Genomic DNA, 22,707 nt, shown 5'->3' with positions numbered 1-22,707 from the left:
TGCCACCTAACCCTTTTCCCAGGTGTAACAACAAGCTCAGTCAACACCCACAACTTTTTAGTATTTTTCTGTGTGCATGTGACCTACGAGATCTATGGCACCTTTGTCATACACAGAAACAAATATACGTGCACTCTGTCACCCGCTTGTTCCAAATGAGATGAGAGACTTTCTTGCTTTTGTGGTTAAGGCTACACTTGAGCTTTGACATGTGGTAAACAGCAGCAGCAGAGCTAGCGGAAAAGGCAGCAGCTGGGGATGGCGTTACGCGAAAGGTGTAAAGGCAAGTCCTTAAACTCACATCTCACCAGTGAGTTTAAGGACATGCCTGTTGGTCCCATGAAAAACAACAAAAAAAGGACATCTTTTTTAAAAATATTCTCCTCCAGTATCTTTTGGTAACTACTTTCATGTTTCCTTCAATTCTGAACAAATGCCTTGAGATTTTGTTGCACACATCCCCACAACATGTTTGTGTTTCGCCGGGAAAACGGTATACTTTTCATTTAATTAACTTTCAATTTGATTTTTCATTGTCAGGCTTTACTCCTCTTTGAAAAAGTCCTGCTTTGCTTGCCAAACAATTCTACTGGTAGGTGTTGCTGAAATGTTTGTTTGGCATTCTCAAACCTTTTTTATATAGTTCACAATATTTATAGAAGGTCAGCTTCTTTTACTTCCAAAACCTTTGATAATGACAAACCTGATGACCCAGACTCTAGCAATGTCAGTGCAGCAATGGATGAAACATTGAGGGGTCTGTTTGGAGCGCAAAATGTGCTTACTTTTTTATGGAAACAGATCAATATAATGGGTGGATTATCAATGACACCCATATAGATTTAGGGTACACATTTGATTTGGGTTATTTTGGTAGTTTCTGCGTGTTATTGTGATTTAAAAAGATACAACACAAAAACAGTTTCACCCAGCCACTAAACGTGACAGAAAAGTGGTTTTCATATCCATATTCAAAAAATTTAAACCTCTTCCTTGGTATGTAAACATTTGAGCACAACTGTATTTAGAATAAATCTAGCAATCTTATTGTGTAGTTTATTGGACATAAAAGAGATAATTCTCTTTGTAATCGTAGAGTTTTTGTACTTTATTTTCCCAACAAAAATAACACTAGCAGAAGACAGTGTAAACATACATACAACCTAAACAATATGCAAAAATAACATATGTTGAAGGAGCTGTTCAACAGTGTAACAAAAATATCATAACATTGGAATTCAGATATTTGACACCTAAAACATTTCATATTGGAAATGCACCGATCCGATACCCGGATCGGATATCGGCTCCGATATTGAAGATATGGGATGATTGATGCCGATCCAGCATTCCGATCCAATCATTTCTTCTTTTTCTTTTATTAATATCATACACTTCAATACAGTTATGGCAATCTAGTCACTTCTATGTTTGCAACGGAGAGCATGCACAGCCGCTAGCGATGAGCAAACACAGAGCAACATGGAGCAAGTGTCGGACAGACCAAAACCTGCTATTTGGAAACATTTCAAACTTGATACGCCAACAAGTCTGACTAAAACATGCAGTATGTTGAGAAGGAGGTGATAAGGTAGGTAAACTCAACACCACAAATTCAAATAAGCGCCTCCATAAGAACCAGGCGAAAGAACATGCAAAACTTTTTAACAATGTTTATTTCAAGCCTTTATTCACATAGCAAGGTATACGGTTTATTCATTCAACAGTAGTATCAGATCGATATCGGTTATCAGCCAATACGATACCCAGGTATCGGTATCGGATTGGATTGGAAAAAACTGGATCGGTGCATCTCTACTTTGTATGTGTTTACAGTGACTCCATAAAGCATGTTCCTTTAGCTATCACTGATCTTGGACAGTGACAGCTGTATTTGAATGCTGACTAGCAAAATATTTGAATGCCATGCTTCCCCAACTGAGTATTACTTCTGGGTTATCTCAACAGGCGATATTGTAAGCCAGTGGTAACTTCTGCAATTTTTTAGAAAAACATACAGCAGGAAGTTAGATATGAAGCATTGAAGCAGAGCATAGCATTATAAATTAAGATATGTCAATGTTTTTTTTTTTTATTTTTTAACTGTAATTAATTAATATAATAATTTATAAACAAAACAAAAATGAGCAGCCCCAAAACTGATCCCTGTGGAACACCTTTGGCTAAATCAAGGAAGGTAAACCAGATGCCTTCATCTTTCACACACCGGGTTTTATCTAAAAACCATCCAACAGCCTTTTCTGACAAGACAACAAGTTCTAACCTTCATCTACAAACTATGCTGGACCCAAACTGCCAGAAAGATAAACATGAACATACAAAAAGAGAAAACTTACTCAATGTTTGACATCTAGAAAACACCATCAGAATGACAAAGAATGGCCTTCAAGTCAGTCTTCAAGTGAGAGGAAAATTACAGGTGAACACTGCCATATCTTTTTGCAAGACGTGGCAGATAATCTTATTTTAAGTCATCTAACGAGACCAAATAAATATTGACCCTCTGACTCAGCCAGAGCTTTCTGTCGGAGATATTTCTCCAAGCAGAAGACAGGAACAGGATCAGTGTAAGAGTCAAACTTGTTGGCAAAGAGGTGGTGGTTCTCCAGGAGCCATGGTAGGTCCCCAGCTCCATACACACATACGGACCTTACATGGTTGCCCTGACACTTGGGGTACACTGCTGTGTCCTCTGATCCCTCATGCCACATCCACTTCACCAGCCGTGCAATGGCATTAATGTCTGTCTGGTCGTACTTCGTGTGGGGCCTTGTTGAGCCGGGGACACCAGGGATACGCTGAATGGTGGCCCATAGGAACTCATCTGGACTGTAGGTGTCCTTGGACCACTCAATAAGGGATCGTATTCTGGTGTCTTCCAAAACACTGCGGACGTAGCCCCGAGTTACCACGATGTAGGCGTTTCCTGACTTAATGGGCAGGTTGAAGGGAGGTGGACTCTTCGACTTTCCCGTTGACTGAAAGCATAGAAATACACAAGAATCACAATTAATGTCAGTCTTAAGACTAACGTAGCAACAAATGTTCTTCAAATGTACCTTTATTGTCCCATTAACAATTTTGTGAACCCGTGATATCCTCCACTTCTTCCTTTCAGGCATGTTTTCTGACTCCAGGCTGTTGCCACCTTTCAGCAAGCGCAGCATCCTTACCATTTCCAAGTTGGTTTTAAGAGGGAAGTCCTGGCCACAAAGGTTGATGAAGTACTTCCACTCTGCACTGGCATTATAGAGGTCAGCCATGCAGTTAAGGTCAGCTTGGACACGGGGCCAACCAGCATAGACCACACTCACAGCCCGACTGACCATGAAGACATTGGGGAAACAGGAAGCAATGCTCCGAATGGCAACTTTTACAGAGGGCTGGGCTTTTTCATCCACATGAACACAATAAATGTTCTGAGGCGCATAAATGGCTCGCAGCAGTCGTTCAAAGTTGTGCACCTAAATTGACACACACAAAAGAAGAATTCAGTTCCTTGATTTTTTTACATGGGTGAAACATTACTTTGTAAAAAAGTAAACATTAACTTTTCTAGTAGACTTTTATTCCATTGCAATAGAAAAATCATGAAATCTGTTGCTTTCTTTATCAAAATGCAGTAAATGCCTGCTTTAACCCTAACAAAGGAAAATAAAATGTGCGTGTGTGCGTTCATGTGTGGATTTTTGTTGCGTATGCGGGCATTGACATTTGCTAGTGACTATAAAGTGAACACAAAGATAAATCAAGTTTTGTGTACAAAGGACTCACGTGGAGCCCAAAATGAAGGACCCCCCAGAGCTTAAAACATAAAACACACTTTCCAAACTTTGACTTGCTCCCCGACTCCGGAGGACTTAACACATTTCTCTGCTACACCAAAACCTTAAGTAAAATCTCATACCACGAGAGAAAGTTGCTTAAACCAAATGTATGTATTTGCATTTCCTTTAAAGGTTAGAATTTACTGACCTTGTGATGAACAACCATGGAATAAGCCAGAGGAAACTCCTCTTCTTCTTTGCTTAGAGAAAATGTTATGTATTTCCTCTTTGACTTGAATTTCCTGGAACAATGTTATATGTCAGTATGTGCCGTTTCCCTCTTTAATTTACTGAATTATAGATTGCTTTGCAACAGTATTCAAAACCCTTAAACTTTTTCACATTTTGTTTAATTTTAACCACAAACTCCAATGCTTTTTAATAAGGTTTAATCTGATAGACCAAGACAAAAAAGCTTAAAATCCTTACTGAATGTTTATATTCAGCCCTCTTTCCACTACCATTAAATAAAATCCACATGAATCTTTCCACTGAAAAGTCACCTAAATAGTAAATAGTTTTCCTTTGTGTAATTTCTTTCTGAGTATAACTCCCTCTTTTGAATAATATATTGTAAAACATCCATCATTTCTATTCCACTTCACAGTGATGTTCCACACTGTGTTGTCCTGTCACATAAAATCCCAATAGAAGGCTTTGATTAGGGTGGTCTTAACATGACAAAATGGAAAAAGGTTCAAGGGTTATGAATATTTCTGCAAGGCGCTGTAGTTTAAAGCCACCCACCTGCAGTCCTGGGTTTCATTAATGTAATACTCGTCAGGGATCTGAATATTCTTTCGAAAGTCTCTTGTAATGGTTAATAATTTGGCTTGCTGCAGTGCCTCCAAGTCTCCCCGTTGGATTGCTGAGCAGTTACAAACTCTCTCTGGGCCAAATTCATAATCCTGGTACTCCAACCAGCTGTGACTGTGAATTTGTTCAGCAGACAAGGAGCTGTCCCATTGCAGGACCAGAAACAGCAGCAACAGTGATCCCAGCACAACGCTCAACTTCAGTAACAGCTGCCGCCATCTTTGTCTGAGCAATCGCATGTTTTCAAGGAGACCTCAGGAAAGATGCTTTTAGTGAGTTCTGTAAAGAAGCCAGCAGTCTCTCCCAAGATGTTAGATTTCATTCAGTCGGAGATCACCTTTAAATTGGTTAAACAATAACACATTTATTATAATGTTGAACAAAGCCTTTAATAACAGTGAGTTTTTTTTCCCAAAGTGCCTTTGATAGAGTTGCAGAGTTGACTATGTATCCATGAGTCCCTGTTCCTGAAAATAAAATACATTGATTGATTAGTCAGATTTTAATATAGTCCCAAGCACAATGTTGGTATGTATTATAATGTAAACATTTATTTTCTCTGTAGGTACTGTTCTTAGATAGATAGATAGATAGATAGATAGATAGATAGATAGATAGATAGATAGATAGATAGATAGATAGATAGATAGATAGATAGATAGATAGATAGATAGATAGATAGATAGATAGATAGATAGAGAGAGAGAGAGAGAGAGAGACAGAGAGAGAGAGAGAGAGAGATGTGGTTTCACAAGGACAGAACAATAACCACAGCTCTCCACAGTTTTGCTGCACTGTTAATCAGAAATTAGGAACATCTTCACAAATGAAGAAACAAATACAATGATAGCTATAGTGTAATTTAAGCATATTTCCACTGTCATTACAGAACTACAAATATTACTTTATTTTGCAAATGCTAGATATAATGCTATAAAATGCTAACATTAGCTTGCTGCACGTGTTGAGGCAGTGTTGACTTTCTGCAGCTGTGAGTTGTTTTTGCTTTGTTTGTGCGCTCAAGCGTCCACAAGTAATTTAATATGTATTTCATCTTAGAAATAAGGACCTTGATAATGATCTAAGACTAACAGACCTCATCGGGTTGGTTTCAGATAGGTTGCACACAGTGCTACTCCCCTAAAAAGGACAGATCAGCCACCTGCGCTGGGTGTCACGCTTCGTAGCGGGTAATGCTGAGACTAGGACGCGGATCCTCCGCCAAAAGCGGAAGTAAAAACTCTGCATAAAAATGACTTATTTATTATAAATCAAAGATTTGCCGTGTTGAACCAGGGTAAAAGAGGGTGTTAAAGTATTTTCTCTATCCATCTAAATTAAACCCGCCGCGTAACAGATTGTTTGATGTCTGATAAAGAACTAAAAAGAAATCGCAAAAACTTCAGACTTTCCATAGAGGATGAGGTTAAATCTGTTCTAGACATGGGCTGTATAATTGTGGTCGCACTGAATCCTTAAATAAAGTTGTTGTTTTTGTTTTGCTTTTTTTTTTCTTTCTTTTTTTTTTAACGGTGGAAGAGCGTGTTTCTTACCTGCGGTCCGACCCGAGTCCATCAACCCGACTGTCTCCCCCCTCTTTGCGGACAACAGTGCGTGCGTTGCGCACATCTACAGGGCGCTAGGCAGTGTGTTCCTGCATGGCGCAAAACCAGGAACAGAAACAGTCTGACATGTGCTCATCCTGTGAGCATTTGTCAAATACTCCTCCGTTTACGTTCGAGGTTTTTATTGCTGCATCCTCATTGTTTTGAAAGCTAATTTGTTTCATTTTACGCTTCAAATACAAATTCTTCACCCAAAAGAGAATAGCAACCAGTAGTCTTATATGAAAAAAACCTTTCTATTAATGATCTTATCATCACCATCTTCATCATCACAATTGCCCTGCTATTGGCTGAGTCGCGATTTATTGCAGGTTACTTTCGGGATGCTGCAAGGTAGCTGGTATGAGGGTAGGTGGGGTAGGTGGATAATAATAATAATAATAATAATAATAATAATAATAATAATAATAATAATAATAATAATAATAATAATAATAATAATAATAATAATAATAATAATAATACACGGGGGTAAGGGATCAACACGACTGTTGATCCCCTACCCCCAAAAAATAAGTTCTATGTTTAAAACAGGGCCTTTATGCATTCATACACATACACATAACTCTTGTTTTCTCATTGCCTGATGAGCAATTCAGCTAAGATTTACAGCTGCAGCGATACGCTGCAGGAAACCATAGGCATGTCTGTGCAGGAAACGGTGGACAGCAGTTATCCTGCCAGCTCGCGATCGCCCCCTCGCGGGAGCGCGCGCCGCCAGCTCGCGCTGTTTCTCTTCGCTCTTCGACGGCTTCTAAAACCTTTTACAGCAGCTTAATTTCCAAAGTCATAAGTACAAACAGCATACAAACAATGTTCATAAATGTTTCCATACGAAAACACAAGATTTAAACCTAAATGTATTCAGTTTTGTCGCCAACAAGCAAACAACATGGATCTTCTGTTGAGAGACAGGGGGATTTTCATGGCCGTCATTTTGGAATACATTGACAAGCAGAAATATGGCAGACTGTTTATTTATTTCAGACCCAGAGAGTCTCGGGATCTGAAAGACCTGCGCTCCAAGGTGCGCTGGTCTCTCCGCTGTCCTGGCTGCTCTCCCTCCTGGAAAAGAATCAAAGACATCAACACAGACACAAAAGGGACAGACTGGAACAGGATAAGGCCTTTTGGCTTCACAGATGTGGAAATCAAACAAAGGTTTATGCAACAGAATGTTTTCCATTGCCAGACACACTGTTTATATCTGCAGGAACCACCAGCTCTGCAAAAATAAAGCTCTTGGACCGGTGGAGGCTTTTCTCTGAACTCCTTCAAGGCCACAACGTGGGTTGACAAAAGACTTCATGATGACATCTTCTGAACTTTGAAGAACTGTACATTTTACTGTACTTTGAGTAACCTTTTAAATGTAAATACAATACTCTTTTGTGTGTGTTTATTCCATTTTGTTTGCTTGTGCAGGTTTGCAAAATTCTTTATTTCTGGATATTTTCTAATAAAAAAGAGAACCTAAAGAAGAAAAAACCAGACTTCTCCTGCAATGATAATATAAATAATAAATATATAAGTCCCAATCCGCATGATAGGATTTCCTTGGCCATAGAGATGTTTTTGTGAAACGAAGCATGTCTCGGTGAAATGTCAATATTATGGCAACATTCTGTTGAATGTTGCCAGGTTGCTGCTTCTTCTTAATGAAAAGTCTCTCTTCTATAGCAATTAAGTTGGAATTTTTCTGTCATGACACACTATTGCTATAATGAAGCTAAAGTAATTTCAAATGTTTAAATGTTAAAGGTTTTAAAGCAGCAGCACAATGTCTGATCTGCAACAGTTTTGTCACAAATGCGTAAACAAACACAGGACACTTTATTTCAAGAACAAGTAAATAAACTCCAGCAAATTCTGCAAATTAAATAGATATTTTTAGCAACCAGAGTGACATCCAGTCATGTTAAGGGGGGGGGGGGGGGGGGGGGGGGAAGATATTGTCAACACAGACACATTAATCCTTTGCACCATGAATGAGTGAATAAATGCATGAACGAAACCTGGCTGATACCTGATTATGGGGCATTCAAAAAGATAAAAAACAAAAACATTTAACTTATAGCCTACATTTAATCATAGGACTCAAAGCCTACAAATTATCCCTTACTGTAAAATTAACACATAAAATTCATATAGGACTCTTGTTCCATGTGAACAGTTCAACACATACACACTAAAACACCAACACTGAAAAAAACATGTTCAGGTTTTCTTGCTTATATATATATATATATATATATATATATATATATATAGATAGATAGATATAGATAGATAGATAGATAGATAGATAGATAGATAGATAGATAGATAGATAGATAGATAGATAGATAGATAGATAGATAGATAGATAGATAGATAGATAGATAGATAGATAGATAGATATAAGATATGTGACTTTATTCTGATTAACTTGCAAGCCAAATGTTTGGCTTATTTGAGTTCTTTACTCTAATAAAGTTCACAAATTTGTGGACACATATTTGAGAAGCAGAAGCACCAGCCATCATTCCTTTATGAAGAGAATGCAGTTACAAATGACAAATGTCAATTTGTGTTCCTGACAATTTCTATTGATTTAACAAATACACTGAGAGGATATCTGTGCCAACCTCACTTTCATATCAATTATATATGATATTTGTATATATTTATAGAATTTAAGTTGAGGTAAACTTTTTATAGGTTTTAAATGTGGCTGAGGTGTTTACAGGGGTGGATAATTCTATTTTAACAAAATATTAACAGCTACTTTATTTTCACTTGTAGGCGATAAAGAACATTTAATGAAAGGGTATGACTGTTGTCTTTAGTTGGGAATTGATTGGTAAATCAGACTGTCCAGGCTCAGATCTGGGCAAGTGCCATGATTTAGGTTTTTGTTTGTTTCTTTTGCACTTTTTTTGGATCAGCCTTCACCTCTCAGCCACTATCCAACCAGCTCAGCCTCCTTCCAGCCAACACCTTACTGTTAATCAGATCCACCCATTGCACTAATTAGTGAACTCTGTTCACCTGTCTACACATACCTGCCTCAGCTAACTCATCCATGCCAGTAGGTCTCTTCTGGTCCTGTCTCCTCTGGTGTGATCTACAAGATCCCGTGTGCTCAGCCAGCTGGACTCCTCAGTTAAAAGTTGCCTGCATGCTGCAGGTCTGCCTGTTTCCCCGTGAGTCCCTGCTGCTTGGTTCCCCGGTCCACATCGCCTGTTCTGGTCTTTTTCTACCCGCATCTTCTGGTTCCCTGCTCATCCCTGCCTGCATCATCTGCCACAACCCACCTGTCCAAGTCTGGTTCTGCTCACCCGCCACTATTCATCCCTCACAATAAACCTTAAAAGTGACGCAACTCTGTGTGCAGCTGAATATCGGGTTTACCAGCATCATTCGTTACAGTACGGTTAGGAAATAGGACTGGCAGGAGCGCCTTCTGTCCCCGAGAAGGTAGCTGTTGTACTCTCATAAGAAAATAAAAGGATACAGTTTACATTTTCAAAACTATAATTAGATGTTCTGTCAACTACATTCACAATCATTAAGTGCATTTAGTCCTATACCTGCACATTAATGCTATAAAACTTATTTTCATAATCTCCATTTAGTGAGGGATGAGTGCTAGCTATGCAGCCAATTATGCCTGGAAAACCTAAAATATAGAAGACTAGTGCTTGAAATCTCAACATTATGACAGCAAATAAAGTTATTGCTGTCATTGATATCTGCAATTATGTGTGTCTGTAACAAGGGAATACCACTAAACCCTACAGTAACTTAGTGCAACAGTAACATTCTTGACAGCGCAACATACGGTTGCCTCTGAAAGATGTTCTGCATCATCTAAGATATATAAAAAGCCGCACATAAAACAAAATGCAGCACAAAGAATTTTTTCCAGAACCAAGAGCGAGCCCTCATTGTGTTATACGAGTGATGTGGGGGCTGAGAATATTTTAGGATAAATTATTGACTGTGGCGAAAAGCAGTAATCCTTGAAAGTATATGAATCTGCAAATGATAATGATTTCCCTCCTAACAGAGTATTTACACTCCAGTGTTTACAGGCTCCTCCAGACAGTACACACCCAGGAAAGGCCAGGGTTAGTCCAAACAATAGGAGTAATTGTTTTTGTCATAATTTGACTCAGGGTAACTGCTTCCTAGCTTTCTGAAATGAAAAAGCCAGGGGATGCAGGAATTTACCCCAGAATCTAATGTGGATTTCCACTAAACTTTGTGAAATGGGGCAATAACAATGACTTACAAAGTTTTGCAATTCAGAGAACCAACAGGACGTAACACAATGGAGGATCTGAAGGACAGGAACCGGTGGGTTTAAATAGGGGAGGAAAAAACAGAGGCAGGCAGGAGGGCCGACGAAAGTAACTAACAAGCTAAGCAACAGGTGAACATGAAGAGGGAGAGCTGCACCCGAATAACGACAGAGTGTCATGTTTTGCAGCAATACGCTTGACACACATGCAGATACACAACTAGGAGATTAAATCAGATAACCGAAGTTTATTTTCCACTGGAAGGCTGAAGTGAAGGAGGAGGAGTCTGGTCCGTGGTCCGATGGTTGGAGGATGCTCAGGTTGCAACCAGGAGAGTCGTTGGAGGGCGGGCAGCGAGTCTGACAGTCAGTGGGTCCGGAAGCAGGACTTGCAGCTATCGATGGAGTTCAATGGTTCCTTCAATGGAGGTCCTCGGGAGTGGATCTGATCACTAGACAAACGAGGGGTTCTTCTCCTTGGAACCACGAGGGTAATCGTGTACAAAGGTTTTGGAGAGGTTCAGGTTGCTAGATTCTCAGATAAAAAAAAAAAAAGTCCAGAGGACTATCTCAGAGGGCCTCAGAGCACCATTAGTGGTTAACACTCAACCGCTGGAGAACTGGCCGCCTGCTCCTCTTATGCTGGCAGTGAATGACGCCGATGACACACAGGTGCGCGGGGATCACCTTCTGACAGCCAGCAACCCCATAGCTCCCCCTGGTGGAAGAAAAGAGGGCAGCTCCCCACAAGCCCAGACTCCAGAACCCAACACAGAGAGGAAACAAAATAATCTAACAAAAACTGAATAAATGGAAAATACCAGAAATCCCTTACTAGATCCTAAATGTAGAGTCAGGAAGAAATGGTAATCAGTAAATAACACTAGGAGGGGAAAACAGAGAAGAACACTGTCCTAAGGACATAAAATAAGTACATTTAATTGTAGGGTAGAGGAACTGCAGAAGAAAAGGCACACAGGGAAGAGAAATAAGAAATACAGTGAAGAGGCACACCAACACGGAACATGACTAATTTCAAAAACAAGCCTGAAAGATGAAAAAATAACTAAAGCCTGATCTAAATGAACAAAATAACACAACCAACCATGGATCCTGGCAGATGTTGGTAGTTTCTGTTGTAATTGTGGCTTAAAAAGATATAACACAAAAAATGGCTTCATCCGACCAGTGGCAGGAAACTTGCTTTCTTATTCATATTCTGTGAAAAATACCCCAAAAACCTGAAACTCTGCCTGTATATGTACATTTATGAGCACAACTATATTTAGATGAATCCAGCAGTCTTATCAAGCAGTTTATGGAACATGAACAAGAAACTAATCTGTGTTCAGAAAATGTTGTTCTTTATTTAACCAATAAAAGGGGACACTTGCTTAAGAGCACAAAATAAATTAAACTTCACCAAAATAAGAAAAAATAAAAAGAAATGTTGAAGTACTTCTTTATCTGTTTAACCAAGTAGATCTAAACAGTGACAATTCAGATGTTTCATTACCTAAATTATTTAATATACATTTATAGTCACTCAATAAAACAAGTTCCTCTAACTATAGTTGAATTTGGAGCTGATTCTGTGCATGATTAGCTAAGTATTTTATTATTTGTTAGTGATGAAGCTTGTTCCAGCGAAACAATGAAACAAAAAGTTATTCTAGTTGTAGCTTTAAAAAAGTTGTACAAATTTACTTCAGATCAGAAACCCCCACAGATTTACATATTTTGTTTCTTATGAATAGAAACAATTAAGTAATGCTTTCTGTATGTTTGTCATTGTATGAAAGAAGTCTAGTCGAGGATTTAATTAGTTATTCCTTTTTTAATGTAATGTTTTCCTTTTCCTATGTAATATTTCCCTCTGTAAGGTTTTCTTTTCTGTTCATGTACAACACTTTGAATCATCTTGTTGATGAAAAGTGCTTTAGAAATAAACTTGCCTTGTTTCCCCAACTCAGTATCCACTCTGGGCAACATCAACAGGATAAGATGTTATGAATGAATGGTCCAATGCTGTTATGCCAGGCCTACACAACATTCAAGCTGTCAACTATGATGATGTCAACTATGACAGCATCACAATGTCCAGAGCCTTCAGAATCTCGGGCCTAATCTCATCCACATCTGGCACCGGGGAGCACCTCTGCCACAGTGATTGAATCGTATTCTCCTGAGTCCTCAGGGTTATTCTGCTCCACAGAGGACATGGTGACCAGATTGGTGATCTCCTCAAATGCTCCTTCCACCACCTGATAATTTCCTCAGTCCACTAAAGAGATTTTCACATTTATCTTAATGACTTCATGTAAATTTAGGACTATAGTTAAAATGGGACATAGAAATGATTCACTCTCTGTTGTGTTTAAATCTTCCAGGGAGGCCAAAGCCTAAAGTCTAGCTGGCTGGACTAAACCAAAACTCCAATAATTTGTTTCCCTTTTTGGCAAAGTATCCAATATCTAACCAGATATTTTTTTCTGGACAGTTGTGGAGGGGATTGTTTCACAAATCTGCCCAAGTATAAGGAAAACCCATCAGTCTAACTTGATCTTGAAGAAAAATGGTAAAGGAAACCTTTACCAATGTACATAGATAAAACTCTTTGAAGCATGATGAATGTAGTCAGGCAGAGACGTTGATGTTGGCCTTCCAAGAAAGTCTGCAGGTGCGAAGAAAATTACAGGTGGACACAGCAAAGCTATTTCTGCAGGATGTCATCTATGTAGACAAAAAGAATCTTTACCCTCTGACTCAGCCAGAGCTTTCTGTCGGAGATGTTTCTCTAAGCAGAAGACAGGAATAGGATCAGTATAAGTGTCAAACTTGTTGGCAAAGAGGTGGTGGTTCTCCAGGAGCCATGGTAGGTCCCCAGCTCCATACACACATATGGACCTTACGTGGTTGCCCTGACACTTGGGGTACACTGCTGAATCCTCCAATCCCTCATGCCACATCCACTTCACCAGCCGTGCAATGGCATTAATGTCTGTCTGGTCGTACTTAGTGTGGGGCCTTGTTGAGCCGGGGACACCAGGGATACGCTGAATGGTGGCCCATAGGAACTCATCTGGACTGTAGGTGTCCTTGGACCACTCAATAAGGGATCGTATTCTGGTGTCTTCCAAAACACTGCGGACGTAGCCCCGAGTTACCACGATGTAGGCGTTCCCTGACTTAATGGGCAGGTTGAAGGGAGGTGGACTCCTCGACTTTCCCGTTGACTGAAAGCATAGAAATACACAAGAATCACAATTAATGCCAGTCTTGAGACTAACGTAGCTACAAATGTTCTTCAAATGTACCTTTATTGTCCCATCAACAATCTCGTGAATCTGTGATATCCTCCACTTCTTCCCTTCAGGCATGTTTTCTGACTCCAGGCTGTTGCCACCTTTCAGTGAGCGCAGCATCCTTACCATTTCCAAGTTAGTTTTTAGAGGGAAGTCTTGGCCACAAAGGTTGATGAAGTACTTCCACTCTGCACTGGCATTATAGAGGTCAGCCATGCAGTTAAGGTCAGCTTGGACACGGGACCAACCAGCATAGACCACACTCACAGCCCGACTGACCATGAAGACATTGGGGAAACAGGAAGCAATGCTCCGAATGGCAACTTTTACAGAGGGCTGGGCTTTTTCATCCACATGAACACAATAAATGTTCTGAGGCGCATAAATGGCTCGCAGCAGTCGTTCAAAGTTCTGCACCTAAGTTGACACAGAAAAAAATAATTCAGTTCCTTGATTTTTTTACATGGGTGAAACCTTACTTTGCGAAGAAGTAAACATTAACTTTTCTAACAGACTTTTATTCCACTGCAATAGAAAAATCATGAAATAGGTAGCTTTCTTTATCAAAATGCAGTAAATGCCTGCTTTAACCCTAACGAATGAAAATAAAATGTGCGTGCGTGCGTGCATGTGTGTGTGGACTCTAAATTTTTGTTGCGTATGCGGGCATTGACATTTGCTAGTGACTATAAAGTGAACACAAAGATAAATCATGTGGAGCCCAAAATGAAGGACCCCCCCAAAGCTTAAAACATAAAACACACTTTCCAAACTTTGACTTGCTCCCTGACTCCGGAGGACTTAACACATTTCTCTGTTACACCAAAACCTTAAGTAAAATCTCATACCACGAGAGAAAGTTGCTTAAACCAAATTTATGTATTTGCATTTCCTTTAAAGGTTAGAATTTACTGACCTTGTGATGCACAACCATGGAATAAGCCAGAGGAAACTCCTCCTCTTCTTTGCTTAGAGAAAATGTTACGTATTTCCTCTTTGACTTGAATTTCCTGGAACAATGTTATATGTCAGTATGTGCCGATTCCCTCTTTAATTTATTTACTGAAATATAGATTGCTTTGCAACAGTATTCAAAACCCTTAAACCTTTTCACATTTTGTTTAATTATAACCGCAAACTCCAATGCTTTTTAATAAGGTTTTATCTGATAGACCAAGACAAAAAAGCTTGAAATCCTTGCCATGTGTTTATATTCAGCCCTCTTTCCACTATCATTAAATAAAATCCATATGAATCTTTCCACTGAGAAGTCACCCAAATAGTAAATAGCCTTCCTTTGGGTAATTTCCATCATTTCCATTCCACTTCACAGTGATGCTCCACACTGTGTTGTCCTGTCACATAAAATCCCAATATAATACTTTGATGATTGTGGTCGTAACATGACAAAATGGAAAAAGGTTCAAGGGTTATGAATATTTCTGCAAGGCGCTGTAGTTTAAAGCCACCCACCTGCAGTCCTCGGTTTCATTAATGTAATACTCGTCAGGGATCTGAATATTCTTTCGAAAGTCTCTTGTAATGGTTAATAATTTGGCTTGCTGCAGTGCCTCCAAGTCTCCCCGTTGGATTGCTGAGCAGTTACAAACTCTCTCTGGGCCAAATTCATAATCCTGATACTCCAACCAGCTGTGACTGTGGATTTGTTCAGCAGACAAGGAGCTGTCCCGTTGCAGGACCAGAAACAGCAGCAACAGTGATCCCAGCACAACGCTCAACTTCAGTAACAGCTGCCGCCATCTTTGTCTGAGCAATCGCATGTTTTCAAGGAGACCTCAGGAAAGATGCTTTTAGTGAGTTCTGTATGGAAGCCAGCAGTTTCTCCTAAGATTCTATATTTCATTCAGTCGGAGATCACCTTTAAATTGGTTAAACAATAACACATTTATTGTAATGTTGAACAAAGCCTTTAATAACAGTGAGAGGTATTTTCCAAAGTGCCTATGATAGAGTTGCAGAGTTGACTATGTATCCATGAGTCCCTGTTCCTGAAAATAAAATACATTGTTTAGTCAGATTTTAATATTGTCCCATGCACAATGCTGGTATGTATTATAATGTAAACATTTATTTTCTCTAGGTGCTGTTTTTCTATGGAGACAAGAGAGAAAGACTGAGACAGACAGAGATATGGTTTCACAAGGACAGCACAACAACACCGTTCCACAGTTCTGCTGTGCTTTTAATGAGGAATTAGGAACATCTTCACAAGTAAAGCTAAACAAATTCAACAATAGCTACGGTGTGATTTTAAAATATTTCCACTGTTTTTACAGAATTACAAAGTTTATTTTATTTTGCCAATGATAGCTGTAATACTCTAAAATGCTAACATTAGCCCACTGCATGTGTTGCAACAGTAGTGGTTTCTCGCAGCCCTTAGTTATTTTTGCTTTGTTTCTACTGTAGATAGTTCGAGTCTCCACAAGTAATTTTAGATATTTAAAAAATGGTTGCATTGTGGAGGAGTAAAGTGAGATGACAGAAAAGCTGGGTAAAATATCCACGTTTAATCAACCGCAAAAATTAATGGCTTACAACCACAGAAAACACACTAAAAACACACATATTTGAAAACGTTACCAACCTGTAGTCTGGGGGTGAGTGAAGTCTCCTAGTGGTCTGCCACAGCATTGCTAAAGCACCAACCTATCAAAAAAAAAAACATAAAAACAAAATGACATAATGACATAAACGAAACTCCCACACACCTTTTGCAAGAGTTTTGTTTGTTATGAGCTAGTGGAAGCTCTGTGGTAAACTTGTCCACATGTTCTAGTGGGTCCCGTGGAGGCTCTGATATAAAAGAACAAAGTAAATATCAAATTATTAAAATGCAAAAAATCATACTGTAGAAAGTGATAGAAACATCTACCATGGACAGCACTTATGCGTGTAATTTGTCTGCTACTTTTTGCAGCCCTCTCTCCTGGCTTTAACAGATTTTGAGGTGTTCACCGTTGTTTTAATTAATGACTCAAATTCGGCATAACCTTCCATTAAAAGCTCTTGTTCTGCTTGGGAGAAAAACTGTGGGCGTTCTTTGGCCATGCTGAACAGCCAATAGCAGCGCTGCTGATCAATGTTTCTACCATCGATACATTTCCCCCTTTTAAACAAACGCATGAACGCGCAGTTGTCTCAGATAACTCAATCCAGCGATACTAATCATAAACAACAGGTGTGTTGGAAGAACCCAATTAGCCGGATCATGATTAGCTGGATGAAATCATCTTGGATGTGTCATTTGATCTTGGATGTTTTAAGCAATATACGAAGAACGGACCTCAGGGGTGTGGTCGATCCATGCTGTTGGCTGGCTGGGGTAGGTTGGGAAGAAAATGTTTTTTAAGTTTATCTTTCTCAATATGTTTTTTGCTGATTTGGTGTTTTTTATACAGGGCCGCATTATCAGTATTCCAGTGGTAGCGTTACCTGGGCGTGTTGTTTGATGCCGCAGGTAGGCTTTTACATTTACTGTTTGTGTGTCACCTGGGCGTGTTGTTTGATGCCGCAGGTAGGCTTTTATATATGGTGTTTTAAGTGACGCAGGTAAGCAGTGTTTTAATGTGGTTAGATTGATTTGATTAAAGTGTTTTAATGAGTATTTGGTAATTTTGTACTTTTGTTTTGACAGGGTTGTCACTGCTTCCTGCTGTCCTTTAGAGTTTGATTTTCTTTTCTGTTAGTCTGCCCGGTTTGGATTGTTTTTCTTTTGAGTACTTGTGAGGGTAGACTAACAACTTTGCATTTATTTTGTTTTCTTTTCACTTCCTGTGAGTTTAAATTCCTGCTAAATTTTAGATATTGGCACCTGTATTTTATTTATATACAATAAAGCTTGGTAAAATTAACGTTCTTTTGGTAATGTTTTCCTTTCGGTCACAGCAACCATAAGTCGGTGTCATGAAGCATTAAACTCCCATTTGCCCAAAGAAACCCCACTCTCTGACCTGTAACACATGTATTCGTGTAATAGAAAGGGTTCAATCTTTTAAATATTTAGGAATTTTAATTGATGAAAATCTAAATTTTAAACCTCATGTTGAACAACTGATTAAAAAACTCAGACTGAAAATTGGCTTCTTCTTCTTTGTTTCTCTTTTAAGTCGAAGAAGAGACTGGTAGCTGCAACGTTTTTAACCATTCTGGACTATGGTGACCTAATCTATATTAATGCCCCAGATCAAGTTTTAAAAATGTTAGACTCAATTTACCATGCCTCTCTATGATTTATCACAAATTGTAAGCCTCGCACACACCACTGTGAACTTTATATACATGTGAGCTGGCCAGCATTAGAGACACGTAGACTCACTCACTGGTATATGATCATTTATAAGGGTATTCTGTGTCTGCTCCCCTCATACCTCTGTGAGTACATTCAACCAAGAGCGGCTGGACTGTATTCTCTACGTTCTCAAGAGTATCTGCTTCTGTCTGTACCTAGGATCCGCACTGAAGCTGGAAAGACAGCTTTTCAGTACTCTGCCCTCACAGCATGGAACAATCTTCAGAAAGACTGGAAGTTGAAGGATTTGATTCCGATCGGACATTTTAAACGATTGCTCAAAAGTTTGGAAATGAAATCTATGGTTTGTAACTGTTTTATGAAATTCTTATTTAGATAGATGTAAATTTAGATAGATTGTAAACTGTAATGTAAATTGTAATGTAATCTTTTGCTGCTATCTTGGCCAGGATTCCCTTGAAAAAGAGATTGTTAATCTCAATGGGTCTTTTCCTGGTTAAATAAAGGAATAATAATAATAATAATAATAATAATAATAATAATAATAATAATAATAATAATAATAATAATAATAATAATAATAATAATAATAATCTATACATTATCTAATTGTTGAGTTTGGTACCATTCCAGAAGTTTTATGTCATCCTGCTTTATACATTGCAAAACTAGTCCTGAGGTGTTTGGAGCCAGTCTGGCTGAAATATCCAACTGTATTAAACTTTTATCCATGTTGCTCAAACTATCACCTTGGGTAAAACAAAAATGGGGAGGATGTGTAGGAGGAACCCAGGGATTGCCAAGAGTCAGCTTATCTTAAACTGCTGGACCTCAACTGTCTCTGCCCACCATTAGATAAGCTTAACATCAACATGAACCAAAAGAATGTTATAGAAAGAAGTCTCTGCTTAAGAAATTGCTGCTACTCATATGGACAAGCCAAATGTTTTCTACAGGGGCGGTTCTAGACAGGGGCCAACAGGGGCCCATGCCCCTGTAGAAATGGTCCTGACCCCTGTTATGGCCCTTGTACTGAAGACATGATAATAAATACACTTCTCATAATTATTTCCAATGGTAAAGAAACCATAACTGACTGGTCCCTTTGACCAATATTATTTTTTACCTATGCAGTTTTACACTAAAAAGAATTTAAAACTTAAGATGTTCCATGTTTAGCTTTAGCCGTATTGAGCTGGGGGCAAAGTTTTCAACTGCTAGATCAGGGGTCCGAAACCTGCAGTTCCAGAGCCACAAGTGGCTTACTTAATATTATTACACATTTAAATATTGCCATTTTATTTATTTTTTTATTTTTTTGTTCTGTGCCCCTGTGAAAAAACACTGGCCCCACCTTGGCCCCCCTGGTAAATTTGGTCTAGAACCGCCACTGGTTTTCTAGAGAAAAAAAAATTATTTTCAGACGAGACAAAATGTTTTTATTTGGCCACAATGGCAAGTAGAAATCACTGAGGCTTTCAAGTCAAAGATATCTGTACCAACAGCCACAAATAGTGGTAACACCATCACGCTGAGTGTCTGTTCAGCTGTTTAACTCCAAATCAACAGCGAGCTAGACAGCTGAAACTTATCGTGTCTACATTCATGTTGAAGTGTGCCAAAACTACATGATAACTGCTTTTGACCCTCTATTTAGCCTAACTACATTGTGGAAAAGCAAGTCAAATGTATTTAATTTGTCTTCTTTGCTTTGTATTGAACAAGTCTTTATCTGGGGATCTGAACACCGCTAAAAAATATTTTAGAGGTCACAAAGTTGATAAAAAGGCAGGTGGATTTTAGGTGTTTAGCAACTCAGTTTAGTTAATTGTTACATTGATGGGAACATACTATTCAGAAGTGAAAGATTTGAACATATTTATGGCAAGCATAAAGCACAATGAAATGTTAACGTTTATAAGCCAGTAAACTTCCACCGTTGGGCAAAGCAGTCTGCTCTTACTTTCGGATTTACACTCCTTGATGTCATTTATCCTTTCATTAGGCTGCTATGAATTCTCTCCTGGTAATTTTTAATGCGGTTTGGATGAATAAAACTTGCATTCTCCGGTTCTGCTTTAATCAGTGTTAAAAAGCTGCTAAGGCAATATTCTCACAGTCTGAGTAACATGAACATAAACGCGTTACAATGGGTTTGGTTTCAATAAATTATTGAACTTAATTTAATTTGATTCATTTGAGTACAATGACGTCTAGTTTGATTTGTTTCAACTCATTTGTGTTTTGTTAAGTGTGAATTCAGTTTTATTTTTGATTTCATTTATTTACATTTATATAAAGCCATGATAAACGCAAATGTAATTTTAAGGTAACTCCAACACAATCGTATATATATAGTAAATGAAATGAAAAATGCCCCTCTGATATATTTATTTTACCTCAAAATATGTTATTGTTCCATCTTAGCAATAAAGGCTTTACTAATGACTTAAAGGGAGTGGTGGCTTAGTGGTTATTGCATTACACTTGTGTCCTAGAGGTTCTGGATTCGACTGCCACTTTGGCTCCCAAGACTCTTAACCCCAGTTTGCTCCCTGGGGGGCAAGCCCACTGGGGGGCTAAATGCAGAGAACAAATATTGCAATGTCAATAAAGATGATGATTATTATTATTAAGACAAACAGACCCAGAGCTGCTAAAGATTAATTTCAGATAAGCTGCACGCTGGTTAATATTCCACACAATAAACAGAGCTGTGTCTCCTGTTGTTTTAAACATCAGTAATCATATCATTCAGATATTAGTAATCATGATTACTATATTCTTTTGTATTCTGTGTGTGTGTGTGTGTGTGTGTGTGTGTGTGTGTGTGTGTGTGTGTGTGTGTGTGTGTGTGTGTGTGTGTGTGTGTGTGTGTGTGTGTGTGTGTGTGTGTGTGTGTGTGTGTGTTTTACAGTAGAACTTAAAAAAAGACAAATAAAAATAAAATCGGCAGATCGGTCGCAATGTTCCGTCACCACACTGAAGCGAACAAACAGCGCTGTTCGTCGCGTTTCATCCCGTGGCAAAAACTTAATCGCGCATAGCGCTGAGAGAAAAAAAAAAGGACGCGGACCTTCCGCCGAAATGAATATAAAACTCTGCGTAAAATAATATACTTCGTTGTTAGGCTGCGAGTGAAACGTTAGCCGTGTTAAAACAGTAGTGTGAAAATATATGTACGCCCTTGCATCTGAATTAAATTATCCACCGCGCAACAGGCGTCGATGTCCAAACAAGAATGGCAAAAAAAAGGGCAAACACTTCATACCATAACTAGAAAATAATGTAAAATCTGTTATAGACATGTGGTAACACCAACTCCGTAATTATTATTATTTTAACCATGGAAGATGTTTCTTACTAGTGGTCCGACCTGATCCCTTCCCTTTTTGCAGACGGATGGAGAGTGTTTAAGGTTTCGGTTCATCCTCACGCTTTTATTCTGAAAGCCAGTTCTTCAAATTCAAATTATAACTACAAAGTTTGCAAATGCCCGATCCATTACATCCCAGGGACACAGTCGTTCAAAATACGGCAACAGCACTGACCTTCAATAGTTTTGTTAGAAATGCGTAAACAATCACGAAGTCAGAAAAGGAATCGCGCAAAGCAGAACTGGGAATCGGGCTCAGCGCTTTAATGGTAAAGAAAACTTACAAAGTAGTCTTGCACAAGGAGATCAGACAGGAAGCACAGGAACTGGATTGGAACTGGTACTGGAACTTGCCAAACAAAGCCAACGAGAACAGAGGAACATGGGCACATGGGGCACGGATTTAAAAAGGAGCAGAGCTGGTGCCTATCTCCAGGAGTCCAACGGGCGAGAGGCAGGGTACATCCTGGACAGCTCAGAAACGAAACAATCCAGCAAAATGGAAAAAGATAGCGGTGCAGCTTTCAGGTGAAGAAATGGAAAGAAAAATATTGCAACAAAGGTGGAAATAATCAGGAGGAAACTGAGAAACAGCTAAGATAAATGCAAAAAAAAAAAAAAAAAATAGCTGAGGAGAGGTGAACAAAGATATGAAGGAAACCACAGGAAATATGACAAAATAAACTCAGAACTAAATCCACAAAAGTAGGAACTAAAATATAAGCAAACACCTATGGATAAAAGCAGGGACGTGCAGGGGGATGCTGAGCACCTGCCCCTTTTCCCCTTGATGCCTAAAGTGCCCTTTTGTCAGTGTTTTTTTTTTTTTATGTGTGTGTGTGTGTGTGTGTGTGTGTGTGTGTGTGTGTGTGTGTGTGTGTGTGTGTGTGTGTGTGTGTGTGTGTGTGTGTGTGTGTGTGTGTCCAAAAGTAATAATAATTTAGATCTACCATAATACGGTAATCGTGGCCGGTTACATGATCCACATAACGTGCCCTCACTCTGCCCTTCTTCTCCTCTTGCAGCTCCGCTGCGTCGCTGCTTCTACCGCTCAGCCCGGTCTGTCCTGCCCCTTTAAATCTGCAGCACACGTGATTGTGCTCTGTGCTGTTTAACTCCACTGTCATTGGTTATTCTGCTTTAAATTCTGCCTTCCCTCTTTCTGATTGGCTGTTTTCT

General features: G+C 39.0%; 2 protein-coding genes across 6 annotated transcripts; both read right to left on the bottom strand.

The window, feature by feature from the left end:
* Positions 1–1,101: 1,101 nt before the first annotated feature.
* LOC105915994 (beta-1,3-galactosyl-O-glycosyl-glycoprotein beta-1,6-N-acetylglucosaminyltransferase) lies at positions 1,102–6,444 on the bottom strand. Of its 2 annotated transcripts, none has more exons than XM_012850286.3 (5): positions 6,218–6,444; positions 4,596–5,131; positions 3,997–4,090; positions 3,081–3,485; positions 1,102–2,999 (listed from the first exon to the last, which is right to left on the bottom strand). In XM_012850286.3, the coding sequence occupies exons 2-5, from the start codon at positions 4,901–4,903 to the stop codon at positions 2,493–2,495; spliced, it is 1,314 nt and encodes a 437-aa protein (XP_012705740.2). In that variant the 5' UTR covers positions 4,904–5,131; positions 6,218–6,444; the 3' UTR covers positions 1,102–2,492. The 2 variants fall into 2 exon arrangements, with proteins under 2 accessions (XP_012705740.2, XP_035999663.1); XM_036143770.1 differs by having other exon boundaries at positions 4,596–5,001.
* A 5,313-nt stretch (positions 6,445–11,757) lies between these two features.
* Positions 11,758–22,562, bottom strand: LOC110366714 (beta-1,3-galactosyl-O-glycosyl-glycoprotein beta-1,6-N-acetylglucosaminyltransferase-like). 4 transcript variants are annotated; one of them, XM_036143767.1, is made up of 6 exons: positions 22,479–22,562; positions 16,488–16,549; positions 15,353–15,888; positions 14,796–14,889; positions 13,892–14,296; positions 11,758–13,810 (listed from the first exon to the last, which is right to left on the bottom strand). In XM_036143767.1, exons 3-6 carry the CDS (start codon positions 15,658–15,660, stop codon positions 13,304–13,306), a joined length of 1,314 nt encoding a protein of 437 aa, XP_035999660.1. In that variant the 5' UTR covers positions 15,661–15,888; positions 16,488–16,549; positions 22,479–22,562; the 3' UTR covers positions 11,758–13,303. The 4 variants fall into 4 exon arrangements, with proteins under 4 accessions (XP_035999660.1, XP_035999659.1, XP_035999662.1 ...); XM_036143766.1 differs by lacking the exon at positions 22,479–22,562 and adding an exon at positions 21,813–22,087; XM_036143769.1 differs by lacking the exon at positions 22,479–22,562 and adding an exon at positions 21,813–22,087 and having other exon boundaries at positions 15,353–15,700.
* Between the last annotated feature and the right edge of the window lie 145 nt (positions 22,563–22,707).

Source organism: Fundulus heteroclitus, chromosome 12 (genome assembly GCF_011125445.2).
Source record: "Fundulus heteroclitus isolate FHET01 chromosome 12, MU-UCD_Fhet_4.1, whole genome shotgun sequence".
Classification (NCBI taxonomy): Eukaryota; Metazoa; Chordata; class Actinopteri; order Cyprinodontiformes; family Fundulidae; genus Fundulus; species Fundulus heteroclitus.
This window is presented reverse-complemented; position numbering and strand designations above follow the sequence as displayed.